Raw genomic sequence first — 22208 nt, 5'->3', positions numbered from 1 at the left:
TAATGGGCCTCAATGTCACAAGCGACTTCAGTATAAAGAAAATTAATAAGGAAACTACAGTCACCCACCGACCTGGAGGATTCTCTCTTGTTGCATATGTTCCAATTTCCTCCAATTCCTACTAACATCGCATTTATCTTTACTCAAGGTTGTTTTTCTCCACAGGAAGTCACCACTGTGGACTGGCGGATAGGAGAAAGCAAGAACCCAGTGGCATTGGAGTGAAGATCTGACGAAAGTCTGCCCGTGGATCGAAACAAGTTGCTTGCGTCTCAACTATCATCAACAGAATCAAGATTTGCGCTGTGGTTGCGCTCCAAGAATATTAAACACGCGCGACACACAGGGACAAAAGCAGCGATGGATGCTTTGAGGAAGCAAGCCAGTAAGCTCAGAGAACAAGTCGCCAAACAGCAGCAGGTCCCGCCCATCCGCTTTTTGCATTCCTTGCTTCAAATTAAGATAGGAAGAGGATCTATAGACAATCCGTTGATTTATTCTGGTTTTATTTGTTTGAAAATTTTAGGCTGTAATAAAGCAGTTCGGTGGGAGCGGCTATGAGAGTTCCCAAGTTATGGTTATTGATGAGGTGGAGATGCAGATGCATCACCAATTGGAGAAATTGTATAGATCTACTCGTTCTGGAAGGGTAATTATTTTGTGAGTGCTGATATCTGTAGTAAGTGTATTATTATTAGTCAAATTTCCAACACACATTGTACAATTTCCCTTTAATATTGAAATTTCCACTTACATTCAAGAAGCGTGTATTTTTTATATGAAATTTTATATATGGAAGGGTTGATACATTGTGAGATACTGTAGTTCTTGAAGTAAACGGTTAAAAAAATCCTTAGATGATATTGCCGCGGTCTTTCTTTATGGCCAGGTTAGGACTTAGGTTGGTATAAAGCATGAGGAGTGTGATGGAAAAATTCTATTGTAGCTGAAACTCATGTAAAAGCTGGTTCAGTATGGTAAAGTTGTTCGGTTAAGTATGAGATTATCAATGGCCATGATGAAATTTGTATTTCCCAATCACATTGTTGTGTATGAATGTGGTTCTTTCTAACTGTTTTGATTCTGGATATTTATGATACTTGCTCTTTTGTATGCAGTTCAGTATTCATGCATCTTTCTCTTGAACGAAATTTTGGCTTGTTGCACAAATTATTTACTTGCTTCAGTTTTCCCCTTAGATTTGGTTGCATATATTCTACAGTGATCTAGCTGCTTAACATTATTAATGCAGCCTTGGTTCAGTTAGGTTCCCTAGTTTTTATGTTTCCCATAGTTATCTATCCCACTGGTGCACCTTATTTATAGATCTATATTTTTTACTTAGTCGAATTAAGGGCCATATTGTCTAGGAGTAATTCAATTTTTTATGTGGGTTTTTGTAAGTTATTCAATGCTTAGCTGTGGACAAAATTTTTATGCAAGGTCAATCTAGCCCTGATCTGTAATAGCTATTTGCAGAATCGTCTGATTTTCATGTTCTGTGTTGGTTTTCTTTATATATGTATATTTTCTATTTTGCAGGATTTTCAGAAAGAAATTGTCAAAGCAGCTGAAGCATTCACTGCTGTAGGATATAAACATATAGAAGCTGGTGAGTGTATATGATATCTGCTATTCATTTTTATGCACCTTCATTCCACAAAATTAGTTTGATTAAGTCCACCTATGCGGATGGTGCAACTCATGTGCAAAAGGCATGCCGTATTTCTTAAGTGCTTTATGTATTATGGTAGTCAGGAACCAAGTTGTCAGAAGATTGTTCCAAATATGGGGTTGAGAATGCTAGCGATGAGATTCTTGCCAAGGCTGCATCCATTTATGGGGATGCTCGTAAACACGTGGAGAAGGAGCAAGATGACTTCAATAGACTATTGTTTACACAGGTTGGTCACGCAACTAGATCTATAACATCACCGCACGTGATCTCATGCTTGGGGTTTGTTAATACCCATGGATATTTCGAATGGCTAATAATTGTGGACAAATCTGCCACTGCTGGTTTTCTTTGTTATTTGTTTGTTTGCTTGAGCATTCATTGAATCCATTCGGAGTACTTTCAAATTTTTGTAGCCATTTTTAAGTTTCATGTTTCAAAAGAAGTTTTATGAAGCTGCTGACAGTTGACAGGGAATCCAAGTTGCAAAATGGAGGCCGATTGAGCTGATGGTTTATTTATTTAGAGTTTGTATTTTATTTGGAAAATTGTTAAGGTTTATGGTGGAGATTTGGGATAGTTTCTGAATTATTTTTGAGCTACATTTTGTCAGATTCATATTCTAGAGTTGGTAAACACATTCTTTGCATGTTCCTAGAATTTTCATCTTTTATAATTTTATCCCGATTTGTTCTAGTTTGAAAAGCTGAAATCTGCATGAACAATTAAAACCCATATCTAAATTGCACAGGAAGGTTCTTAGGGTTAGAATTTCAAGCAGTTGGAAGTGCAAACCGAAGTATTGAAATATTGAGGAGACAACTAGCAGTCTTTAGTAAGATAATGCAAAATGAATGACCTTGTTCTTGTTGTGTATTTCTTTTTTTCCATTTTTCTTTTTGTTTTTTGCGAAGATGCAGTATTTATTGTTAAATCAAGGAATGGTTTTAATGAGTCAGAGAGAGCTGTAGCTGTATGCTTTTTGATATATTTCATGCAAGTCTTAAATTTCTTACAACCATATTTCATATGAGATGCGGAGGAATGATAGAGAAACTACACATTGTTTAAAGGGAACAGTTGTGTTTACTTTAATCATGCTGGGATCTTCTGTTACTCTGACAAATAAAAGTTAAATGAACTCAAGTCCTGTATACACAATAATTTGTGTTTTCTTTTTTTATTTCTAGGTCTTAGAACCCTTGAGAGCAATGATTACTGGTAGTCCTTTGGAAGATGCTCGTCATCTTGCGCAACGATACAGTCGAATGAGACAAGAAGCTGAGGCACAGGTAACGAGTAGATGCATGCATTTAGCTTTGGAAATCTAATTTACAGCTTTAATTCTTTTATGTCACCAAAGCAATGCTGATTTTGATTTACTCTTCGACTTATCAAAGCAAATATGTGCAGGCAGCGGAAGTTTCTCGAAGACAAGCACGTGTGCGGGAATCTCCTATTCCTGAAAATGTGGCAAAGCTGCACGCAGCAGAAACGAAGATGCAAGAACTCAAAGCAAATATGGCAGTACTTGGTAAAGAAGCAGCAGCAGCATTGGCTGCTGTAGAATCACAGCAGCAGAGGCTTACATTTCAGAGACTTGTTACAATGGTATAGTATTGTCTATTCTTGTCAAAGCAGATTAGATATTCTTGACCTAGATCCTGCAAGGATCACATGATTTAAGTGAGTTTTGCTTTGCAGGTTGAAGGTGAAAGGACTTATCATGAGAGGGTTGCTACAATTCTTGGTAATATTGAAACTGAGGTGTGTATTTGCGTTCTCTGGTTCCTCTAAAAGTCTGTTTCATGGCCATGCGTGTATGTGTGAAAGTCTGTAATTTGTTGTAGATGGTCTCAGAGAAACAAAGGAAAGAGGCCGCTCCTCCAGTGACTCCTCTTAATCACACTTCAGAGAAAACCAAGTACTTTCTGGCTGAGGTATGCTTGAACTGAACAACTCAGCATTGAACAATCCTTTATAGCGTCTAGGTTAACCAACCTTTCAAAGTCAGACTAATACTGTTACAGCAATATTTTGCATTACCATACATGTCATTCCATTATAATTTCCACAAAGCATATGGATTTGATGATATGGCATTTTCTGAAAAAAATTTCCTGCTCATTTGATTCTGAAAGCTAAGCCTCGTAACTACTTCGTCAACAGCCATTGCTTTTGGCTTCCAGGAGCAATATTTAGCGCGTATTGTTTTGCACTACCGTGTTATATTCTTTCTGGATGGAAGATCTTATAGTGCGTTAGTTAATCTCATAGGCTGATATTCCTTGCTAATATTTTTGCAGGCAATGCATGCTTTTGATGCTGCATCCGAGAAGGAACTAAGCTTGGCCGTGGGTGATTATGTTGTCGTCCGGAAGGTTGATTACCTTCTTTTGTCTTAATCTAGTATACATGCAGATGCATATATAAGGCCGTAATACTGTATACTCTGCCTTATCTTTTGGTTATTTATTACTATACTGATAACTGAATTGGCGATCTGCTTAAAATCACTTTGTTAACATTTGTGGCAAGTGGACGGCATCTATGCCTGCTTAATTTATTATGTTAAAGATAAAAGATATTAACTATTTTGTTGTCCTATAATTACACATTTACCAACACTCTTTCAGGTGACTCCATCTGGATGGTCCGAGGGAGAATGCCAAGGCAGAGCAGGATGGTTCCCAACTGCATATGTCGAGAAACGCCAAAGAATTCCGACAAACTATACTGCGACTGAAGTTTATTAAACCATACCTCTATCCATCAGTCAAAAAGATTATCTTTCATGTGTTTTGTGGGTTATCCTCCGCGAGTGTAGACAAGTAAAATGGTCTGTCTGTGTAACGTGGTATATGTGTTGTTGTTTGAGTTGCATTTGTTATTGACAATGATAACATCAGTGTGTTTCGTGATTATGTTGATTTGGGGATGAATGATACGTTTTCACGATTTCTTGCGCCCCTGCTACTCTTTTTGGCAGTTTCAACAACTACACGTACGTTGGAAAAAGTCATTGGACTAGTTTCGATTATTGATGGCTATTTGGACTAGTATAACCTTGTGTGAATAAAACCATCAAATTCCTTTACGGAATGATGATTTTAGCCGGCATTTCTTCCCTGTCTTATTCATTTTAGCCCACGTTTCTTTCCTGAATAATAAGACGCCATCAAAAAAATTCCACGGCTTGGTGAACATTGTTGAAGGTCAATATTTTGAATGTTATACCAAAAAACCCCTAGTGATTATTTCGGACGTGCACGACTTTGAACAGCGAACAGAAACGCAGACAATGGTTGAAACAAGGAACCAACATGGTATAAAACGCCAAAAGAGGAAAGGGGAAGCGTATGAACGTCCACAAAAATTGGAGTTGCGTGGAGCAACATATGACTATCCAGGAAAAGGTGAAGAAAGTTAGCGCAATAACTATTGATATGTTTTTATAGATAATCACTTCACTAAAGCAAAGTGCTTAAGGATTAGTTCTGCAATTCTTGCTCTTTTCTTAAACGAGGATAAGTGAGATGGATTTACATCGGATGAATGGGTGAGATGTCAGTAATCTGCTTCATGCTATTAAACAATGAAAAAGACTGTTAACAACTGAGTGTCTGGATTCAGAACTCTACAAATTCAACTTTTGTACTTTCAGAGTCAGCATTCATATCATCATTATGAGAAATCTGCAGCAATCCCAACTGAATTCCCTCACCGGCATAAATGTACGCCTCATCTAGATGTTATAAATATTGAAACTTCATGTCTAAACTGCAGCCAAATATTAATATTCAGCTCATTCGTTCATTAGTTCCTTCTTAGTAGTGTAATATACACTTGAAGTGTACATATCAGTGCTAATTTGTTATGCTCATCGTCATCTCTATATCATTCTTGAAGAGCTCTCTCTGAATAGTGCTTCATTTACTCACTCATTTATTAGAAGCTGCCAACTTTCTGCTTTAAATAAGCAAACATATATCAGACACTTGGGGAAAGAACGAGCAATTTTAGCTAATTATTATTAAGACCAGGAGACTAATGAATGCACATGATGATTAATAGCATGATTAAGCAGGTACAATCCACCAATTTACCCTGTATGATTATTGTGAGAATATTATTGTGTTTTACATATATACTTCAAATTTTGCTTCAGGGGGAGACAAGGATAATACATGATATTTAGTGATCGGGACTGAGGAGAAGCTGACAGAAAAAGGAGAACGGGGGATCATAATGGAGCTGCGTAGAGCTAAGGATGGTGTTAAAAAGAATCAGAAAGTTGGATTGTATAAGCTGCTTTTCTTATATGCTGATAGAAGAGATGTGGTTCTGATGATTATTGGAAGCATAGGAGCCATTGCAAATGGGGCTTCACAACCAATTAGCACTCTTGCATTTTCACAGCTTGTTAACTCCTTGGGCAACCCTAGTCGAACTCAGCTGCTCCACCAAGTTTCTAAGGCAGATAATCTCTCTTTTTAGTACTTCCTTTTAACTACTTATGTTTATAAATATATAGTGGAACATTCTAGTTCAAATCAGTTTGGATCAAACTCAAGTTAATTATATGGTGAATACAACACGCTTGTCATATGATTCATGTGCAGTTTAAGAAGAATGATAGGTGCAATATCACCTGCTATATGATTGGTTGATTGTGGTCAGATGTGGTTCGATCAAGAAGTTTTGTATACACAAGTGATGAAAGAGTATAGTTTCTAGAGATACTTGTTACAATTGGTGTTGTTTTGCAGGTTGCTCTTAAGATTTTATTCGTGGCTATTGGTGGAGGGATTGCTGGATTTTTACGTACGTATCATCTTTTTTAGTATATGGTTACACCAATTTGATATTCTATATTTTTTTATATTTGCTAGTTAGGTGATATGAATCACCAGTTCGAAATATACACTTAAAACTGCTTTGCAACGGAAAGAAGTGATAACTCAAATAGTAATAGGTAAACGCGACATCTTATGGGATATAGGAACTGATATCAAACTTTAATGAGTCAAATTCGTGTTGCTTTCTGATGCAGAGGTGTGTTGTTGGATGGTGGCCGGTGAACGGCAATCGAGTCGAATAAGAGCATTGTACTTAAAATCGCTATTAAGGCAAGAAATCGCTTTTTTTGACACCAAAACCACCACCGGGGAGGTGATGAGCACTATTTCTGGAGATAACATTCTCATTCACGAGGCCATGGGAGAAAAAGTTGGCAAGTTCATCGAATTTGCATCCACCTTCATTTCAGGATTCATTATTGCATTTGCCAGAGGCTGGTTTCTGTCCATAGTTTTGCTGTCGTGGGTTCCGGCAATTGCCATCATTGGAGGATTCTTGGCATTGTTAACATCGAAGATATCGGCCAGTGGACAAGTAGCTTATGCAGAAGCCGGAAATGTAGTAGATCAAGCGCTGGGAGCTATTAGGACTGTAAGTAAACCTTAAAAATAAGACTTTGATTTGCATTTCCTAGTACTCGTTCTAATTTGATTGTAAGGTTTCAGGTCGCATCATTCTCTGGAGAGACAGAAGCTATTGAAAAGTACAACAACAAGCTGCAAATTGCTTATGAAGCTACTGTGCGACAAGGGCTGGCTACTGGGGTTGGGCTTGGTTTGATGTTGTTTACTGCATTCGCGAGCTATGGCTTTGCCTTTTGGTATGGATCAAGACTTATCATAGATCAAGGGTATAATGGAGGAGACGTGGTGAACGTCATTCTTGCCATCATGGTTGCTGGATCGTAAGTATATAATTTGAAATCTGAAAGATATTAATATATGGTTGATAAACAATGTTTTGAAAAGGTTTATTTTCTTTTATCTAATTAGGTCGATGGCCCAAATGTCACCATGCCTCAATTCATTTTCGGCAGCGCAAGCTGCAGCTTATGAGATGTTTGAGGCGATCAGCCGTCAATCTCTGATTGATCCATGCGACACAAGTGGAATTGTATTGGAAAATCTTGAGGGTGAAATCGAATTCCAGGACATCTACTTCAGGTATCCTTCGAGGCCTAATGTGCAGATTTTTTCTGGACTTTCGTTACACGTTCAGAAAGGGAAAACACTGGCATTAGTAGGGCAGAGCGGAAGCGGGAAGTCAACAGTTATCAGTTTACTGGAGAGATTTTATGACCCTGATGCTGGAAGAGTGATGATAGATGGTATTGATTTGAATAAGTATCAGTTAAGATGGATAAGAGGAAAAATGGGGCTGGTGAGCCAGGAGCCAGTGTTGTTTTCCACCACCGTGAAGGAAAATATACTATATGGAAAACCTGATGCTACTGATGAGGAGATAAAATCTGCAGTAGAGCTTGCTAATTGTGCAGAATTTATTGATAAGCTATGCAATGTAACTTTGCTGTCCTTTTCACTTGATCACGACAGTATTCTATTTATTGCTTTAATTTGAATGATCGGAGATTCTGTTTTACGACAGGGGCTTGACACATTGGTGGGTGAAAATGGGACACAATTGTCAGGGGGACAAAAGCAAAGAATTGCCATTGCCAGGGCTATTCTGAAAAACCCAAGAATTCTTCTTCTGGATGAAGCAACAAGTGCTTTGGATGCAGCATCTGAACGAAACGTACAACTTGCCCTTGAAAAAGTAATGCCTGATCGAACAACTATAGTTGTCGCCCACCGTTTGTCCACTATAAAAAATGCTCACCTTATAGCCGTGCTGCGTGCTGGAAGATTAGTCGAGCATGGTAACATTAATCAAAATTCTATTCTTTTTACTTCTCTTGGTGCAAATTTACTTGAACTCTCTTCCAAACTCATACTAGGGACTCACAAAGACTTAATTCAGAATCATGACGGGGCATATCACCAGCTTCTTTGCATGCAAGAGGGAGTTGGCCAAACAGGAAAGAACAGTGGAAACAATGCAGCAAAAATAGATCCATCCATCAAAACAGGGGACTCAGTTATGTCATCAGGTAGAACATTATCAGGAAGATTTTCATCAAGCAGAAAATCACTGAGCAACCAGTTATCCTCTGTGTTTATCTTTAGAGATGAAACTACAGCTAAAGAAAATGTAGTTGAAAGAAGCCAAACTGATGTCAAGAATAACAGGAACTTATCCATTAAACGGCTGGCTAGGATAAATAAACCTGAGTTGCCAGCTTTGATCATCGGTTCCATAGCTGCAGGAGTACATGGTGTAGCCTTCCCTGTATTTGGACTCTTAATAGCCACAGCCTTTGGAATCTTCTTTGAAACACCAAAAGAACTAGAGGCAGATTCCAGGTTCTGGGCATTAATGTTTGTAGTGGTTGGTGCCGTAGTTGTGATTGCTGCTCCTGTTCAGAACTATATGTTTGGAGTTGCAGGTGGTAAACTGGTGCAACGCATCCGCTCCTCGCTCTTTGAAAATGTGGTTCACCAAGAGATCAGTTGGTTCGATAACCCTGCAAACTCAAGGTTAATCAATTGATTCCATACTTATATAAACTGGCACTTACTTTTCTCGTCCTGATATACTTGTTGAATAATTCAGTGGTGCAGTAGGTTCAAGGCTGTCTAGCGATGCTTCAACTTTGCGAAATCTTGTTGGTGACACGTTAGCATTAGCCATGCAAAACATAGCAACAACGGTAGCTGGTCTGTTGATAGCCTTCATGACGAACTGGAAGCTAGCCCTCACTATCGTAGTTGTCGTGCCACTCATGCTCATAGAAGGATACTTCCGCATGAAGCTTTCTAAGGATGGGACTAACAAGGTTTATTCAACATCTTTGTTACATACTTCTGTTCCTCATCCATGTTTTTTTAAATCCAGCAAAATGGCAGAAAAGTTCCTTCGTCAAACCTTCCCTTTTGCAGGTGATATTTGAAGAAGCAAGTCAGGTAGCCAATGATGCCGTTCGGGGCATCAGAACCATTGCATCCTTGTCAGCTGAACATAAAGTGATGGAGATGTACCAAAGCAAAAGTAAAGCTCCCACGCAACAAGGCCTTTGGCACGGAATTGTTGGTGGTGCCGGTTTAGGCTTTGCTAATTTTGTATTGTTCTCGATATATGCCTTCTCTTTCTATGTTGGAGCGGTCCTCACAAACCAGGGGCAGGCAAACTTCAGTGAAGTTTTTAAGGTGACGCTACACTATATATTATGCAACAGTAAATTTAGTGGAGCATCTCTCAATCTATAGAATTTGGATGCAGGTTTTCTTTGCATTCCAAATCTCCTCTATTGGAATTGCGCAGAGTAGCAGCCTCCTTACTGATTTTAACAAGTTCAAGGAGTCGGCTGCTTCTATATTTGAGATTCTCGACAGGAAATCCCTGATCGACTCAAGTAGTCGTGATGGTCTCATGCTAGATACACTAAAAGGTGACATAAAATTCCAGCATGTTAGCTTCAAATACGCCACAAGACCCGATACTCAAATTTTCCAGGACCTGAGCTTGTCTATATCATCGGGGAAGGTATTACCAGCATTTTGCTTTCTTGTCCTCATAGACTTCATCCCTACTTGATACTGAATTTCTTTGGCAGACAACTGCTCTTGTGGGACAAAGTGGTAGTGGTAAATCAACCGTGATAAATCTACTACAGAGGTTCTATGATCCAGACTCTGGTAACATATACTTGGATGAGATAGAAATTCGACAATTTAATCTAAGCTGGTTGAGGAGACAAATGGGATTGGTGAGCCAGGAGCCAATACTCTTCAACGAGACAATCCGAGACAACATTACCTATGGCAGCCAAGGAGACGTGATGGAAGAAGAGATCATCGTGGCAGCAAAGGCTGCACATGCACACAACTTCATATCATCTTTACCCGACGGTTATGATACTTACGTAGGGGAGAGAGGGATTCACTTATCCGGTGGACAGAAGCAACGCATAGCGATTGCCAGGGTGATTTTAAAGGATCCAAAGATCCTTTTGCTGGACGAGGCAACAAGCGCACTGGATGCCGAGTCGGAACGACTGGTGATGGATGCATTAGACGGAGTTAGAATCAATAGAACTACCGTGATTGTTGCGCACAGGCTGAGTACAGTTAGAGATGCGGATACAATTGCAGTGGTGAAAGATGGTGTGGTTGCCGAGAAAGGAACACATGAAGTGCTAATGGGAATTGGTGGCAGCATTTATGCCAATTTGGTGATGCTCAACACAAGCTCAACATGAGCATTCCCAATCCCTTCTCCTATTTTCACCTATCCTATCCCCCACCCCACACCATATATCAGTAACTAAAGAAATGTGATTTATGTGGAGTATCTGCCTTTACTTTGAGGGTGTGTTGATTGCAGCCGAGTAAAGCGAAGGCGCTACCAGCCGACCGAGAAAGGCCAAAGTCTTTCTCATAATCAGCATTTTATATTAATATTCTGATTCTCCATCTCCAGAAACACTCTTTACAAATTGAAGATCATCAAATTTTCAACAGACGCAAATTCTCCAATGCTCAATGCATGGAAACACAGCACTGAGATGTGTTAGTAACATCGTTCTGAAATTGCTTGTAATTTCATCACATCTCCTCTCAACCAGAACCCTGGATCTCAGGGACATGAATGACCACAGTTGAGACCTCCTCATTAAAACTAACGGTAAAAAAAGAGTCAAATACTGTGTGCGGTTTGATATTCGGAAAGTCTTTTGTAAGGATTCGGTTTGACTTCTCTAACAAAAGCAATACACTGAATTATCGTACTTGCCCAGATTTGCATGCACCTGCATGGGCAATAATCTTTTCTTTGACTTGCATATTTCATCGACTATCATAGAAAGATACATTCACTAGGTTTGGATTCATATTTTCCTATTTTCCGAAATAAGATAAATCATACTGAATGTTTGTTTTTGTGGTTTTACACCTTATTTGTGTATTTTTTTATTTTTCAACTTTCTTTTTTATAATATATATGTATATATATATACATTTATATATAATACAAAAGAGACATGATTTGACAATAAATAGTAATTTTTATCTTCAAAAAATACAACATTAAACATATAATATATTATATATATACATATTTAATATAAAAATATATATATATAAAAGAGATATGATTTGACAATAAATAGTGATTTTTATCTCCTAAATTCCAACATCAAATCTACAAATCTATACCACTTATTTTAAAATATTTTAAATTACCTTAAAACACAAATTCAAACATACCATCTATTTTCAACACACACTTACTTATCTTTATTTTCTCTCTCTATTTCCAAAATACAAAACAAAACGCTCAAAACACAAATCATATCAAAGACATAATAATTTGACAATGAATAATAATTTTTATCTCCCAAAACAATATTAGACATACAATACTTATCTTAAATTATCTCTAAAAATAAATCAAACATACATACTATCTCTAACACACACTTATTTATCTTTATTTTTTTCTTTCTATCTCTACAAAACACTAAAAAAAACTAATCCAAATACTATGATTAGTTTTCAGTGAGATCACGAGACAAAGCAGTAGACGGAAAGTCGATCACGGGCATGCAATGTGCATATCACCCCAACCACTTTTACAAATTTTTTGAAATATTTATAGCCCATTAACCCAATCAAGTAAGGCATGCAGGCTAGGTAATTTAATTCTATCGAACGTTAAGGAAAATTCAAATCGCATGTTTACAAACACACGTGATTTGTCACACTTTAATTACGAAAAAGAAAATCAAGAATCGCCAGGCCATACAACTTATTATTATTACGCATCATGTGGTATGATATAATTCAGAATGTATGGCTAGTTAGGTATTGCAAAACAGTTGCATACAATTATATATATATTTAGGGGAAGATTTGGCATTCTAGAACCTCTCTCTATCTCTCCCACACACACACTATAGATATATATAGGGAGTTGAAGAAAAAGTCAAGTTTGCTTTAAATCAGGAATTTGACCCAACCCCCACCTCTAGTTGGATTTCTTGCAATGCACCTTCGGATCTTTCCAACCATTATATATATACATGAATGTTTTTGTGGAAAGAAATAGAATTTCTGAAAGGAATTTGACAGGAAATAAATTTCATATCTCTCAACAAATTGACCCTTTTTTCGTTTTTGATCCCACAACAAATTACTTGTGTACCCACAAAATCGGAAAAGCTGTTCCCGTGTGCAAATATATGACCGTACATACGGGAACTGGAAAATAAATTTGTTTCCCGGCCGGAGCCAATTGAATTCTTGCCTGAAAAACAAGTTTGAATATTAATTGTTTTCTTGGGATCACGGCGAAGAAGGGGTCTTAAATTTTCGTTGAGAAAAAAGGTTAGCAAGAAAAGGCAATGGCTGGAGAAGCCGAGCCATTGCGGAACCACCAGCCGTCTGAGAAGAAAGAGGATCAGAAAGTCCCGTTCTATAAACTGTTTTCCTTTGCCGACAGGCTCGATGTGGCGCTCATGACCATTGGCACCATTTCAGCCATTGGCAACGGGTTAACGCAGCCCGTCATGACTGTTATTTTCGGCGAGTTGATCAATTCTTTCGCCGGGACCGATACATCACAAGTTGTGCATGTAATCTCAAAGGTGATAGTTCTTCTTCTACACGCTTTTCTGGTTCTCTATCTTTCTTGGATTTTCTTTCCCTTGATCCATGCAAACCACACGGATCCTTGAAGGAGGATGAACTTCGCCTCATGTGGATGAAAATTGAATTGGCTCTTGAAATTTATCTTCTTTTTTACTTTTACCGATTTCTGATTTGATGAAATTTCTTCACTTCGTACCAATTTCTTCATCACTACATATAGTTGAACCACACAAATTCTTGGATTGGTTTCCAAATTTTATCTTCTTAATTCGTGCTTAGATCTTTACAAAATGTAATAGGAGAAGTCTGGTGTTTTTCTCGTTAAACTTGATGGATGGATACTGAGTTTTACTCTATGCTCATCTTTGTCGCGCAATCTTCAGGTATCCCTCAAATTTGTGTACTTGGCTATCGGCGCTGGCATTGCCTCCCTTCTACGTAAGTCTTAAGGAATCTTCTGTAAGAATTTGTGTGTACTACATTTGTGACGTTATTACATGATAAGCAACGTTAGAAAGCTTACAATCTGTTCATGGACATCATGATGAGCAGAGATGATGTGTTGGATGGTAACTGGAGAAAGACAGGCAGCTCGAATACGAGGGTTGTACTTGAAAACCATATTAAGGCAAGATATCGAGTTCTTTGATACGCAAACAACAACAGGGGAGGTGATTGGGAGGATGTCTGGGGACACAATTCTCATTCAAGAAGCCATGGGCGAGAAGGTAAGCTCCTATCAAAACCAACTCCTGCTTCTGCTGCTGCGATTTGAGTAGTTCCATTAAACAGTAATTACTGAATAGTCAGCTTCCACAATTTTGCATCGTTTTGCTCTGAAATTTACTGCCCCTGACTCCTGAAAAGTGATTGTCTCAGGTGGGTAAATTCATCCAATTTATGTCGACGTTCTTTGGGGGCTTTGCTATTGCTTTTATTAAAGGATGGCGCCTAGCGCTCGTGTTATCTTCATGCATTCCTGCTCTAGCCATAGCAGGAGGATGTGTGGCTCTTATTATGGCAAAGATGTCAAGTCGCAGCCAGGCTGCTTATGCGGAAGCTGGAAACATAGCGGAACAGACAGTTGGAGCAATTAGGACGGTAAAGCTGTGTCTTCATTCAGAAGTTTCTATAGCAATGAAATTTAATTTCCATAGTATCACAGGATTGTTCATAACTGTTGCAGGTTGCGTCCTACACCGGCGAGAAACGAGCAACAGAAATGTATGATAGCAAACTGAAGACTGCTTATGCATCTACCGTGAAACAAGGGCTGGCTACAGGCTTTGGAGTTGGTGTAGTGTTGTTAATTGTCTTCAGTGCCTACGGACTTGCTATTTGGTATGGAGCCAAACTAATAATGGAGAAAGGATACACTGGGGGAATAGTAATCAACGTTATTATGTCCATTATGACTGGGGGAATGTAAGTGCACAATTATGTGATAAACAAACAAGTTCACTTTCTTGAAATCACATGCACCATCGACATTATTTGCACTCAACAGTTGTTGTTAATGCTTTACCAGATCGCTTGGCCAGACATCTCCATCATTAAATGCATTTGCAGCAGGTCAAGCTGCAGCTTACAAGATGTTTGAGACTATCAAACGTACACCAAAAATTGATGCAGCTGACACTAGAGGGATCGAGTTGGAAGACATGAAAGGCGAAATCGAGCTCAAAGATGTGTACTTCAGATATCCAGCACGGCCAGAAGTCCAGATTTTTGCAGGGTTCTCACTATACGTACCATGTGGAAAAACGGCCGCTTTGGTTGGGCAGAGTGGAAGCGGAAAGTCGACGGTTATCAGCTTGGTGGAGAGATTTTATGATCCTGATGCTGGAGAAGTTCTGATCGATGGGGTTAATTTGAAGGACTTGAGACTCCAATGGCTCAGAGGAAAGATTGGACTTGTAAGTCAGGAACCAATCTTGTTTGCTACTACTCTGAAGGAGAACATATTGTATGGCAAAGAAGATGCCACTGATGAAGAGATAAGGAGGGCCATTCAGCTTGCTAATGCTGCTACTTTCATCAACAAGCTACCACAGGTAAATTAAACTCTTTATTTGTTTTAAAGGGTCATATTGTTCTTTCGATGATTTCAGAATTTTACTGTATCAATTTATTCACAGGGTCTTGATACCATGGTGGGCGAACACGGCACTCAGCTCTCTGGAGGTCAGAAGCAAAGAGTTGCAATTGCTCGTGCCATTCTGAAAGATCCAAAAGTACTTCTTCTTGATGAAGCAACAAGTGCTCTGGATACGGAGTCGGAACGGATAGTTCAAGCAGCACTTGACAATGTTATGACAAATAGAACAACACTCATTGTTGCCCATCGTTTAACAACTATAAGAAATGCGGACATTATAGCAGTGGTGCATGCTGGGAAACTAGTTGAGCAAGGTATATGAATCTAAATTGCTTCTTCTCGTACAGTCTTAGTCAAATGCCATATACTTGAGATCTTCTCTCCAAAAATTAAATGCTAGGTACACACGCAAAGTTGATAGAAGATCCTGAGGGAGCATACTCGCAGCTTGTTCGCATGCAAGAACTGAATAAACAAGGGGCTGCCTCGGACATAGCAGAGACTGTTTTAGACTTAGACCGAAGCTCGAGCAAGTCTTCAAGCCGCAGATTTTCCTTGAGGAAATCTTCAAGCAAAGGGTCATCAAGGCGTTCCTTCTCACTTTCCTATGGTATTCCTGGTTTTGTTGACATCCAAGAATCTGAATCTCCAGATGATGATATAGATAAAAAGGAGAAAAATCCATTGATAAAACATAAAAAAGTTTCTATCCAACGGCTTGCCCACCTTAACAAACCTGAATTGCCATATTTGCTACTTGGAGCGCTAGGCGCAGGCTTAAATGGCATGACATTCCCGATTTTTGGACTCTTGCTGTCCTCAGCTATTAAGATATTCTTCGAACCTCCACCTCAGCTGAAGAAAGATTCTAAATTTTGGGCACTCATGATGGTTGTGTTAGGCGCGTGCACGGTGGTGGCCCTTCCGGTGCAGAATTACTTTTTCGGAGTTGCAGGTGGTAAACTGATTCAAAGGATTCGTTCGCTTTCGTTTAAGAAGGTAGTGCACCAGGAGATCAGCTGGTTTGATGATCCTGCCAACTCCAGGTTTGTCGATTTTCCAAGAAGTAAAAACCAAATAACTTTTGTTTTATTTTGACCGAAAAATCTGAAACGGAGGTGTTGTTCGAGTGCAGTGGTGCAGTTGGGGCGAGATTATCTACTGATGCCTCCACTGTAAGAGGCCTTGTAGGAGATGCATTAGGATTAATAGTGCAAAATATAGCAACGGTATTAGCAGGGCTTGTTATAGCCTTCACAGCTAACTGGTTGCTGGCCATAATAATCTTACTTGTCCTACCCCTTGTTGGTTTGCAAGGATTCTTGCAGATGAGGTTTTACAGAGGGTTCTCTGCTGATGCCAAGGTTCATTTAGCTGCTTTACTTATAAATTAGAGCGTAGAATCAAGATAATATCTCTACATATGTGGTTAATGAAAGATCAATGCTATTTTATAATATGCATACAGGTCATGTATGAAGAGGCTAGTCAAATAGCCAACGATGCTGTCAGCAGCATCAGAACCGTGGCATCTTTCAGTGCCGAGGACAAGGTGATGAAGATGTACGAGGCAAAATGTGACGCTCCTTTGAAGCAAGGAGTCAGACTCGGAATTGTAAGCGGAGCAAGTTTCGGGGCTGGTTCTTTTGCACTCTACTGTGCACAAGCATTTTGTTTCTACATTGGCGCCGTCCTAATTAAACACGATAGAGCAACATTTGGGGAAGTATTCAAGGTAATATACATTAAGTTCTTTCTGTTTTTGTGGTTTATAAATTTAAACAAGCTCTGGCGTGCTATAACGACAATTGGTGCAGGTTTTCTTTGCCCTGACGATGGCCGCAACCGGGGTGTCCCAAGCAAGCGCAACGGCTCCGGATGTCAACAAAGTTAAAGATTCTGCTGCCTCCATATTTGAGTTACTTGACAGCAAACCGAAAATTGATTCTAGTAGTGATGAAGGCACGACTTTGGCTAGTGTTAGTGGTTTGATTGAGTTACAACATGTGAGCTTCAAGTACCCGACTCGTCCCGATGTTCAAATCTTCAAGGATTTATGCCTAACCATTCCCCCTGGAAAGGTATCTATGTTCACTCTGCTCTCAACTCTTCTAGTCATTCTTCATTCTTGAAAAAGATTTATCATCTGTTCTTACAACCTTTTTCAGACTGTTGCACTGGTTGGAGAGAGTGGAAGTGGAAAATCAACGGTTATAAGTCTAATAGAAAGGTTCTACAATCCCGACTCGGGCAAGATATTCTTGGACGAAGTGGAAATTCAGAGATTCAAAATCAGTTGGCTGAGGCAACAGATGGGACTGGTCAGCCAGGAGCCCATTCTCTTCAACGACACGATCCGCGCAAACATTGCCTACGGGAAAAAGGGAGATGTAAGGGAGGAAGAGATCATAGAAGCAACAAAAGCATCCAATGCCCACAACTTCATCTCCGGTCTGCCTCAAGGCTACGACACCAACGTCGGCGAGAGAGGCGTCCAGTTATCAGGCGGACAGAAACAACGCATCGCCATCGCCAGGGCAATACTCAAAGACCCGAAAATCCTCCTGCTCGACGAGGCAACGAGCGCGCTGGACGCCGAGTCGGAACGAATAGTCCAAGACGCACTAGACAGAGTGATGGTGAACAGGACGACGGTCGTAGTCGCCCATCGCTTGACTACAATAGTCGGGGCGGACATAATCGCGGTCGTGAAGAATGGAGTGATCTGCGAGAAGGGAAGGCACGACGCGCTGATGCAGATCAAAGATGGCGTGTATGCGTCGTTAGTTTCTCTGCATACGAGTTCGGATTAACTGTCGTCGGTGGCAATAAAGATCATGCAGACGGTGGGATTCATGCATGGGCAGGCACGCGAAGCGATTGATGTAGAAAAGGAAAACAGACAAGACTGTCACGGCGAGTGAGGAGAAACAGATTCGGCCAACGGGGCCCAACTTAGTGTCAAGGTTTGAATAGTGACATTGGAACTTGACTAGGGAGGATTGACTCTGCACCATATGTTAGGCCCACAAAACCATAGGATTGCGCCAGCTCGTGTTGGCTAAGCTCTTTATAATTAACCTACTGAAGCAAAAATTCAAAATCAATCATATTGGAATTAATTGACTGTTCACTTACTCTCGCCGAAAATTAAAATCTAATTATATAAAAATTAACAACATAAGTCATTATATATATTTAGCCCTCACCAAATATTTTGACAAAAATTCAAACTCATAATGTGGGTATACTAATTCAATATTAACTATTAGACCACAATTATTGCGTGAATAAGAATATGCATGTATAAATATAATATACAATAATAAATAATCGGTATTAATTAAAATTAGAAAAGCAAAATAGTCAAAGCACGCGGATAAGTGCAGATGATTTTTCAAATTACAAAAAGTCAAAAATTCAATCTACTTGATCATATGATTAATAATTCTACCTTTTTTTATCAAAAAATTAATGGATATACTATTTTAAAAGAATAGTTATCAATTCACAAAATAAAATACAATTCAATTAATTATAAAATCTAATTTACATATATTGGAGTATTTAATAAAATTTTAATATTTTGAAATATTGTATGATATAATTAATTATATATAAAAAAGAAAAAAGGGACACCTCACATACTATTTAGCCGATTTTGATAATTTAAAATGTCCTGTAATTTGTATGTCGTTGTCAGCTTTTACAAATGGTTCGCATGTCCTTCTCAGGAACGTGATCTAAATGGCACGATTTACAGGGCACATAATAGTCAAACACGTAAACCACATTTCTTATTCCAAAATATGCACGTTTATTTAGTGATCTTAAATTATCCGACCCACTCCATTCTCCAATCACATTAATTAATGTTGCTCACCAAATTAACATCTCATAATTAATAAATTTGTGAGACCAAACACAAATTTTGATTTTTATTTGTTTGTATAATAATTATTAATGATATATATATATATATATGTGTGTGTGAATTTATTATATTTAAATTCTTCTAGAAATGCTAATTTACACTCACACCTCTTCAATAATTCATTTTTTAATTGAAGCCTTCTTGTTAGGATTTTTGGATAAATAATTCCAACAAAAAATTTGCATAGTGTTTAAATTTTACCCCTTATTTAATATTTATGTGTAATAATTTTATACTTATTAAGAAAAAAATATAACGATGTTAATCTCACTCTCTATATATGTTATATTTATTCATTTATAAGTATAAAAATATACGTGTGGATGCCAAATAAGGACCAAAATTTAAAAAATTATATATATTTTTTTTTCTTATGTTAGCATTTTTCGTCCAAATCCTAATGAGGAGGGTCAGATGTAAATCGAGAATTTTCAAATGGGATGTATTTTCAAAAACAAAAAAATTAAAAATTATAATTTAATATTTCTAGAGGGAGTCTAAATTATATATAACATTGATAATTGAAATTTACGATATAGTTAAAATTAATTCACGGAACAAAAATATTTAAGTCGGCAAATCCTCTTATATCTATTGAAGTTTATTTATTCACTTAATTACTTTATATTTAATAAAAAAAAAAAAAAAATTGGCAATGCCGCAAATCAACCGGTAAACGATTGATGGAATCAATCACAGATGGGCACAATTATATTGGTGAGTGCAAATAAATATTATTCAATAAGAATCATAATAAGCACCACTCATTTTTTAGTATATAAAAATTAAAGTGTGGAGAAGACTAAACGCCTGGATTAAGGAAACGTTTCAATTGTGTGATCAAAGCGTACTGTTTATTATGGGACATGATGAGTTTATGTCTCATCCATCTCCATCACGTTATTTATTTATTTCAGGATTTTCTTACCATCCTACGTAGGATCCCCATCTAATGGACCTTGTCTAATCATTAATATTTTTTTTATTTAAAAAATTATGATATCCCTTTAAAAAGAAAATAATTATGAAGTTCTTAGACAACAAGGTGAAATTAAATTACTACTTTACCTTTGTCAAATATTTTTTTTTTTTTATAAAAATACAGTTGAGAAAATGTAAAAGAATATGAGGGTGGCTAAAGTAAATCATTCGTAGGGGATATAATTCATAAAATATTGCAAAAAGTTTTAAATAATATAAAATTTATAATTCATAAGGGCATCTTGAACAGTTCATTAGAAAAATTTGATGCAAACGCAATGAAGTCTAACGGAATAGGCTCGTTGTTGGACGAATGTTGAAATTATAATGACAAACAATAATAAGGTATTTATAATTGTGTCAAATTTATATATAAGAGGAGGCTTCGATTTATCCTGAATATTTATAATTAAAAACAAGTATTAAAATATATCAATATTTACACGCATATTGGGGGTGATGATGTAGAAAAATGATATGAGATATAATAGTAATTATTTTCTTGAAAAAAATGAATAACATGTGGGTGTTGTTTTTTGTTGGTAGTGCGCACGTCGACGGTAATTTGCCTGCAGGTAAATAAAAATTACATGGAACTCTCCTAATCCTTCTTGACTCAGAAAAGTCTATTTTTGAACTCATCATAATCATGAGGTCAGGCAACCTCAATTTCATTTTAGTACGCAAATATCGAATTGAATTGTTCAATTCGATCAAATATAAATACTGAAATTTTCTTGGTGATTCTATTTGATAAATTGGTATACCAAATTATAGTATATTTAGATATATATCTTAATTAATTATGTGTTGTAGATCTGTTGGGAAATTTACTCCATCGATGCAAATGTAGCATCAACGGGCAATTGTAGTATTGTAGAGGGACATCTAATCCAAGTCGGGTTGGTCAGATTTGAACATATAACAAGTGTTATATACTTGTTATTTGATTGGTGTAAAATATATAAAAATAATCAATCATATTATTTTATAATTGATTTAATTCGATCAAATTTGATTTAAATAAAATCTTTTTCTACTATATACATAGGTTGTCAACGTCGTGTTTGAAGGCTCCTGTGTGGAAGATAAACCAAAAAGCTATTAATTGACTACCTGAAAGGCAAACATGCAAGACCAGGAAAGCTTCTGGAAATCGTAATCAAACGTGCCCATCAATATTCCGAATTTATTTTATTTTTGTTCGTGAGATGAAATTTGCGTTAAATTATAAAGTAAAGGAAAAAAAAAAAAAAAAGAATTAAGAGTTCGACCAGTTAATTAATGGGGTTTAGTCAGACAAAACCGCATATAATCCCAAATTTGATGAAATTCAAACGGGGTTATACAATAACAGCACCTGGTCGTCGAATATATCATATACATACACACATATATATATATATATGTATGTATATGCATGAAGAGTTATGAATATATGGAAGGAACTGAAATTCGAATATTGATTCAGCTCTTTTAATTTATGCCCATCAATCTACTCAATATATATAGCGAATATATATATATATATTTATAGTTGAATTGATTATATATAGGTTTATAATAATTATGCATGAACTGCATGTATATATTTTAAAAATGATTAATTAGACAGAGCTGGGTAGGGTGAGAATTGAGGATGAAATTTTCGCAACGAAGGTCGGAATCAGCAAGCGATTGAATACGTCAAAAAGAGTAGTGTTAATGTTCAATTGAGGAACGTGGCAGTTAGTTTTTGAAACATCTTCCCAGCTCCCATTATCATCACTTGGCAGTCATTGAGCATAAACACTTTCTGATCAAGTTTTTAATTAATTCATCATCAAGATTCCTCATAATTAGGAAACTACATCCTCTCTGTTGCCCTACCTATAAATACCCATTCCATCGCTTAATCCTCTCATACAGTGTGTGTGTGTGTGTGTGTGTGTGTATATATATATATATATATAT

The 22208-nt window shown here is 37.5% G+C and overlaps 3 protein-coding genes across 5 annotated transcripts; all 3 read left to right on the top strand.

Moving 5' to 3' along the window:
• The first annotated feature begins 71 nt into the window (after positions 1-71).
• On the top strand, positions 72-4633 carry LOC105175659 (SH3 domain-containing protein). The gene is made up of 10 exons (XM_011098170.3): positions 72-420; positions 527-649; positions 1543-1612; positions 1759-1904; positions 2866-2967; positions 3089-3286; positions 3380-3442; positions 3526-3615; positions 3982-4056; positions 4312-4633. Exons 1-10 carry the CDS (start codon positions 361-363, stop codon positions 4429-4431), a joined length of 1047 nt encoding a protein of 348 aa, XP_011096472.1. The 5' UTR covers positions 72-360; the 3' UTR covers positions 4432-4633.
• A 304-nt stretch (positions 4634-4937) lies between these two features.
• Positions 4938-11171, top strand: LOC105175658 (ABC transporter B family member 9). Of its 3 annotated transcripts, none has more exons than XM_020698358.2 (12): positions 4938-5091; positions 5844-6151; positions 6445-6499; positions 6729-7126; positions 7201-7439; positions 7528-8053; positions 8141-8414; positions 8493-9132; positions 9209-9431; positions 9535-9801; positions 9875-10138; positions 10209-11171. In XM_020698358.2, exons 2-12 carry the CDS (start codon positions 5924-5926, stop codon positions 10851-10853), a joined length of 3759 nt encoding a protein of 1252 aa, XP_020554017.1. In that variant the 5' UTR covers positions 4938-5091; positions 5844-5923; the 3' UTR covers positions 10854-11171. The 3 variants fall into 3 exon arrangements, with proteins under 3 accessions (XP_020554017.1, XP_011096471.1, XP_011096469.1); XM_011098169.3 differs by lacking the exon at positions 4938-5091 and adding an exon at positions 5193-5409; XM_011098167.3 differs by lacking the exon at positions 4938-5091 and adding an exon at positions 5426-5762.
• A 1521-nt stretch (positions 11172-12692) lies between these two features.
• LOC105175657 (ABC transporter B family member 9) lies at positions 12693-18462 on the top strand. The gene is made up of 12 exons (XM_011098166.3): positions 12693-13238; positions 13626-13680; positions 13795-13970; positions 14122-14343; positions 14429-14667; positions 14771-15296; positions 15381-15654; positions 15741-16386; positions 16476-16704; positions 16809-17075; positions 17158-17421; positions 17509-18462. The coding sequence occupies exons 1-12, from the start codon at positions 12996-12998 to the stop codon at positions 18151-18153; spliced, it is 3786 nt and encodes a 1261-aa protein (XP_011096468.1). The 5' UTR covers positions 12693-12995; the 3' UTR covers positions 18154-18462.
• The last annotated feature ends 3746 nt before the right edge of the window (positions 18463-22208 follow it).

Source organism: Sesamum indicum, linkage group LG12 (genome assembly GCF_026168435.1).
Source record: "Sesamum indicum cultivar Baizhima isolate 11 linkage group LG12, ASM2616843v1, whole genome shotgun sequence".
Taxonomy (NCBI): domain Eukaryota; kingdom Viridiplantae; phylum Streptophyta; class Magnoliopsida; order Lamiales; family Pedaliaceae; genus Sesamum; species Sesamum indicum.
Note: the sequence above shows the minus strand (reverse complement) of the source record. Positions and strands in the feature narration are given on the sequence as shown.